Source organism: Brassica oleracea, chromosome C1 (assembly GCF_000695525.1).
Source record: "Brassica oleracea var. oleracea cultivar TO1000 chromosome C1, BOL, whole genome shotgun sequence".
In the NCBI taxonomy this organism is placed as follows: domain Eukaryota; kingdom Viridiplantae; phylum Streptophyta; class Magnoliopsida; order Brassicales; family Brassicaceae; genus Brassica; species Brassica oleracea.
This window is the reverse complement of record NC_027748.1, coordinates 34,614,453-34,621,127: the sequence shown is the minus strand read 5'-3', so window position 1 is coordinate 34,621,127 and position 6,675 is coordinate 34,614,453. Positions and strand designations below refer to the sequence as shown.

General features: G+C 39.9%; 2 protein-coding genes across 2 annotated transcripts; one reads left to right on the top strand and one right to left on the bottom strand.

The window, feature by feature from the left end:
* Positions 1-1,095: 1,095 nt before the first annotated feature.
* LOC106343252 (zinc finger CCCH domain-containing protein 39-like) lies at positions 1,096-3,443 on the top strand. Its single transcript, XM_013782418.1, has 3 exons — positions 1,096-1,237; positions 1,438-2,279; positions 2,366-3,443. The coding sequence occupies exons 2-3, from the start codon at positions 1,442-1,444 to the stop codon at positions 2,626-2,628; spliced, it is 1,101 nt and encodes a 366-aa protein (XP_013637872.1). The 5' UTR covers positions 1,096-1,237; positions 1,438-1,441; the 3' UTR covers positions 2,629-3,443.
* Positions 3,444-3,703: 260 nt separating this feature from the next.
* On the bottom strand, positions 3,704-5,407 carry LOC106302310 (U-box domain-containing protein 25). The gene has a single exon (XM_013738863.1). It carries the CDS (start codon positions 5,126-5,128, stop codon positions 3,875-3,877), a length of 1,254 nt encoding a protein of 417 aa, XP_013594317.1. The 5' UTR covers positions 5,129-5,407; the 3' UTR covers positions 3,704-3,874.
* Between the last annotated feature and the right edge of the window lie 1,268 nt (positions 5,408-6,675).

The window sequence follows — 6,675 nt, the reverse complement described above, 5'->3', positions numbered from 1 at the left end:
TTATGTTTGGAACATTTCACTAATGGGATAATAGACTTTTTTGGTGAAGAGTATCTAAGAAGACCTACGGCGGAAGATCTTCAACAATTACTCGATATTGGAGAGGTACGCGGGTTTCCAGGGATGATTGGCAGCATTGATTGTATGCATTGGGAGTGGAAAAACTGCCCAACGGCTTGGAGAGGGCAGTACACACGAGGTTCAGGAAAGCCGACAATTGTCTTAGAGGCTGTGGCATCAGAAGATCTTTGGATATGGCACGCATTTTTCGGATTACCAGGTACCCTAAACGATATCAATGTTCTTGATCGGTCTCCTGTTTTTGATGACATTATACAAGGTCGAGCACCTAAAGTTAAATTCAAGGTCAACAATCACACTTACTGACAGAATTTATCTGAATTGGTCAACATTTATCCAATCCATCCCACTTCCTCAAGGTAATAAAGCAGAGCTGTTTGCTAAACATCAAGAATCCACTAGGAAAGATGTCGAACGGGCTTTCGGGGTATTGCAATCGAGGTTTGCAATAGTAAAAAACCCAGGTCTACTATGGGACAAGGAAAAGTTAGGGAAGATTATGAGAACTTGTGTCATATTGCACAATATGATTGTGGAGAACGAACGAGGCGGATACTCTCTAAGTGATACTTCTCAGTTCGAGTCAGGAGAGTCAAGCAGAAGTTCGAAGGTCAAAAGGAGAGAAAGTTTGCATTTGAATAACATGCTAGGCATGCGCAATGAAGTTCGGGATTCAGGAAAACATGATAGTTTGAAAACTGATTTAGTTGAAAATGTATGGCAAAAATTTGGTAACATAGATGAATAATCTTTGTATGTTCATCAATTATCAATGTAATGAATAAATTTTATTTATAAAATATATTTTATAATATTATATTCATCTTTCCAAAATAATTTCAAAACTAAAAAAAAATTATAAATATATTATTTAATTCTTATGAACCCCTTTTTCAGGTTCATTAATGCAGAAGCACAATAGCAAAAAGTTCAATATTATTTATGTTCACACCAAAAAAATATTAAAAAAATGCTATGAACCCCAATATAATGTGGATGCTCTAAATTCGGTTTCCAAATGCAAAAGAGAAAAGGTATATATATATCTAATATATGATCAGATGTTCAAAAACCCTAAAGCACGTTTCATCACCCAAATCTGCCGCCGCCGCCGCCGCCTCCACCTCCACCGCCATTGCCGCCATAGTTGATCCTGGTATTGCTCTCTCTCCCTTCCAAGGATCCATTCGATTTCTGTTCTCAAATCGCGTTTTCATGTATCATAGTGTCAAGCATTTCGATCTCTACCCAAGTCTTTTATTCATCAGTTTCCTCGCCATTGAAACCGTTTCGTAATCGGAAGTTGAGTAGAATCTACTTTTAAGATTGTAATCGCTGAATTTGATGTTGTTGCAGAGTAATGGATTCGAGTTACTCTGATTCTCGTCCCATGTTCGTGCAATCGCCTTGGAATCAAACGCATACGAATGATTCAATGCCTTATCCGATGAACAACGAACAATCTGAATCACAATCTCAGCCTTCTTTGAAAAGGCCAAGACTCCACGATGATACCGTCTTTACTCCCACGAGTAACAACAGTTCTTGGATGGCTCCACCGTCAAACACTCCTCCTATGAACAAAGGGACGGCTAACATATTCTACAAGACGAGGATGTGTGCAAAGTTCAAGGCGGGGACTTGTATGAATGGAGATCCTTGCAATTTCGCACACGGCATGGAGGATCTGAGGCAGCCTCCTTCTAATTGGCAGGAGATTGTTGGACCTCCTCCTCCTGCTGTTCAAGACAGGGCAAGAGAAAGGGAAAGGGAAAGGGAAAGGGAAAGGGAAAGGGAAAGGCCGTCTTCTTCTTCTGTGTCTGCTAGTAATTGGGAAGATGATCAGAAGATAATCTTGAGGATGAAGCTTTGCAGGAAGTTTTGTTTTGGTGAGGAGTGTCCTTATGGGGATAGGTGTAATTTCGTTCATCAGGATCTTTCCAAGTTTCGTGATGAGTCTGGGAAATTGAGAGAGAGTTTGGCTATAAGCGTTGGTACTGATCCAGCTTCTGTTGAGAATGGTGGTGGTACTGGTTCTCATCAAGTGGAAGTGAATAGACGAGGAGGCATTCCTGTACCTGCATCGTTGAATAATGGTGTTGTCAAGACTGTGTACTGGAAGACTAGGATATGCATGAAGTTTGAGAATGGTCAGTGTCCTTTTGGAGATAACTGTCACTTTGCTCATGGCCAAGCAGGTATGTTATCATCCTTTCTATAGGCCTTGCTAGTCCTGTGGATTGTGTGTGTTGATGGTCTTGTGTTTCTTATTTGGTTGTTGCAGAGCTGCTATATTACTCTGGAGAAACTGTAAACGCAGCAGCGTCTTTGAGTAAACAAACAGTGGTGCCTGGTAACGAAGCATTTGCGATGAAACCGAGTGCAGCACAAGTAGTAACAGCAGATTCTTCTGGCCTTAACGATGAAGGGAGACGAAAGAAGTGTTTGCTCAAGTGGAGTGACTCCAAGAAGATTAATCGAATCTATGGAGACTGGATTGATGATTTACCGGTGGGTCAAAAGTCGACAAAACCAGTGGAGAGCTGAGTCTTCCTAGTTCTGGTTCCATTTCTCTCGTCTTTGATGATCAAAGGTGGAAATTTTGAAACAGTAGAAATAATGTTTTTCTGCTATCATTAGCAATTCTTTGATTGGCTCTGTTGTTGATGAACTACATATAATATATACAGCTTAGGATTTCAATGTCGTTCTAATCTTTGATTACATAAATTGCTTTGATCATTAGTGGCTTCCATATAATAGCCCAGTTTGATTTTTAATACTACTTTGATCACTGAGTTTCTTCTAAGACTACTTTATAAGCCACGGGCCATATCATAGCCCAGTTTGATTTTTGGCTCCTCTTCTAAAAACGATTGTTGTAACGAAACAAGCCATCGTCAATGTATTGAATCTTTTTTTAGTTTGACCATGTAGCCGAATCATTGATTTTCATGAAAGTGTTATGGGTCCATCAAATAATGCGTAACTGAAATATTAACAAATACTACAAGGAAAGAGAAGTATGCTAGAAACACACTAAAGACGATAAATCAACAAGAGCTCTACATCATATAAAGCAGAAGATATCACTATAATGACATTTCACTACAAAGTCACAGCACTCAATGGGTTAAATCTGAACAACCTGTTTTAATAACTGTAATGCAGAAAGTTGACTAGCCTTTAGACTAAAAGAGGAAAACGAAAGGATAACTTTAACGACTTTAGCATATCTTCCATTTGCTTTTTAACAACTTTTCCCAACTCAAAAAGCCAATCAATATGAAGAGACATTTAGTGACTTAGAGCCTCTCCAGGATACACCTCTATATTTTTCTCTAAAATAGAGATCTCTATTATAGAGCTGAAAATGCTCCAATGTATGCCTCTATAATAGAGTTCATTTACTTTAAAGGAAAATATAGAGGAAAATTACTTTTTGCCTCTATATTTAGAGGTAGAAATATCATATCTCTATATTTTCCTCTATAAATAAAAGAATTCTATTATACAGACATACATTTGAGCATTTTCACCTCTATAATAGAGTTTCTCTATTTTAGGGGAAAATATAGAGATAGAAATAAGGGTGGGTTGGAGATGGTCTTACACTTCAATATAATGCATATAACCTAACTTATGCTCATCAAAACTTCTGTATTTTTTCTTTTCTTAATTCACATTTTCCATCAAAATACACATAAGAAATGACCACACTTCCTTCTATTTTATCAGAAAATATAAAAGACTAAAAAAAAAATGTAATTACTGTTGAAACAATAAAGAAAAATCAAAAGGGGACCACTTCGCTGCAGGCGAAATCATCGGAGTTAGCGAAGGAGTAGTCAGGCCACGAGTCTCTCAGAAGCTTCAGCAGCTTCTGCGCCTTCCTCTTCGCCCTCTCCGTACACTCACTCTGCACCATCAGCAACAACTGAACCACCACTCCCGCCGCCGCCGCCTCGTCTCTCCACCTATCCTCCGCCGTGCAAAGCGCCAGCAGCGCCCCCGCCGCGTACTCCGTCGCCCGATCCGAAACTCTCAGAATCGTCTTCACAAGAACCGGCACCGTCAGAGCGTGCTCGCCGAACGCCGCGCATCCCTCCGGAGATCGGCAGAGAATCTCCACCGTCGCTAACGCTCGCTCCGTGTCGCACCTGTCTAACCCCGCCGCGAGCCTGTCGATCAGAATCTCCGGCGCGCCGGCGGAGACCGCGACGTGGCGCGTGTTCTTCGAGAGGCAGAGCGCGAAGAGCGCTTTGATTCCGATCTTGAGAGCTCGCCGCGGGTACGAGGACGCCGGATTACGTAGAAGATCGAGGACTCCTTCGAAAATGGATTCGGAATTCGAAACCGTTTCCTTCGATCCTGTAACCGCCATCTCGATCAACGCGGCTGCGTTGACACGTGTCTCCACCGAGGAATCGAACAGTAACCGGGTTAAAAACTCGACCCGACCCGGATCCGAAATGATCGAAACGCATTTATCATGCTCCGTCATCGGGAACATAACGAGAAGAGCGAGCGATTCAGAGACCAACTCCGATGAATCGATATCGTCGGAGAAAAGAATCCTAATCAGAATCTCTTTAGCGTTATGAGCCGCGATCAAAACGCGGTTCTTCTCGGAGTCTCGCGCGAATCCACGTAGACGACGGAGAGCGGCGGCGCGTGAGCGAGCCGAGACGTGAGTTCCCGACGTCGCGGAGGCTTGGCTGAGGAGAGCGCGAACGGAGGTGGGGTCAGCTGGCTGTTTGGGTGTGGGGATACGCTCGACGCCGTTGGAGCGGTTAGCGACGCACCATTCTTGGATGAGACGGCGGAGAGTGTGGTTCGGGATGAGTGTGAAGTCGGTCAAAGGAGCGCGTGTGACTGGACACGTGGTGTTGTTACCGGTGGATACCCATGATTCGATGCTTGTTCGATCGTAGGTTTGACCGGTGCAGACGGTGACTGGGTCACGCATCAGCTCTAGTGAGATTGGACACCTGAAATGGTACGGTATCTGGATTCCAAGATCCAACGGCTCTAAACTTCTCGGCATTTAAGCGTTCAGAGAGAAAGAAGGTAAGAATGTCGTGAGAGTATGAGGAAGAGGAAGAAGAAGAAGAAGGTAACCTTATCTGGCTGTGAGCTGAGCCCACACGTGTGCCTTTATAACGTTGTAAAAACTGCTGGAATTTTTAAATTTAATGTTTAATTTTTTAATAGAACATCATTAAGAATAAGATGCCATCTACGTAATATATATCCTGAGGGGAAAAAAGTGGCATCTTAGAAGTGAAGCTTAAGGTTTATGCGAATGATATACAATTATGTATTACTCCCTCGTATCATTTAACTGACGTTTAACAATTTTTATTTTGTTTTGTAATAAGTGATGTTTTTAAAAAAAGACAAAATTTAATGTCATTTGAAATTTGTGATCAATTACAAAATACTACATCTTGCTTTTATTGGTTGAATTAGTTGTATTTAATGTTATTTAATATGATCAAGATAAATTACATAAAATTTTGTATTTTCTTAATATTTGTGCAAAACCTTTAAACATCACTTAAAATGATACAGAGAGAGTATGATTATCTTACAGAGTGTATTTATGTGTTTATTATACGTCCAATAAATTATAGTAGCATAGAAAAGAAATTAATGGGTTAGCCTGCAAGATATATAATGGTTGATTTCAATTATTTTCTTTCGTATATAATCTTTCTCTTATGCGATTTATGCGAATGAATTGCACTTTTTGCATGGACCTATAATTTTTACACTGCATAAGAAACCAATTCTTTCAACAATAGTTCTGAAATGCTGAAATTATGATACCAAATCCTACGTATCAAATTCATTTCCATCAATCTTGATTTTTTTTTCCCATTTTGGCTTTAAAAAATATCATAGCTCCATATTTTACTAAAAAAACATAATATGCCATTTGGCAATGGTATAGTAGTTGTATCTTTTGATAAGCTTACGCATCGATAATTTTTTTGGAAATCACCAAATACATGTAAAACAATAATGTTGTTTTTTTTTCTTACATATCAAACATGTTGCAGGAAAATTGAGTTCACTGCATGGATGCCTGGATGGATAGATAGCAATTAAAACAATATAATAGTAACATTTAATCGTAAATATCTGTTAATATTTTTCCATAATATACGAGCTTAATTAACGTTTGCGTATCTAGAAATCTCAATTATGAATAATGATGACATAACAAACTTTTTTCAGTCGCAAGCTTCAAGTTTCGATCGCTTTTAATCACTACAGACAACCACCAAAACACTGATGTGTGTATTAAAAATCAGATCTCGAATTATAATTTGGTCAAACTAAATCAGTGAATTGCGAACGACTAGGAACGCAGAAGGTCCCAGGGAAGACAACGTCCACTTACTTAAGTTAACATCAAGGACCCGTGATAATCACACCGCCTAGCCATAATAATACAACCAAATCTAAAAGCCTTGACTGTTTTTTCTTTTACGGCAAAAACTTTGACTCGTTTCTGATTCACGCACTACAAGAAAACAGCGATATTCTGACGGACATTCCGACGGAAAATGAAATCCTCGGAATATA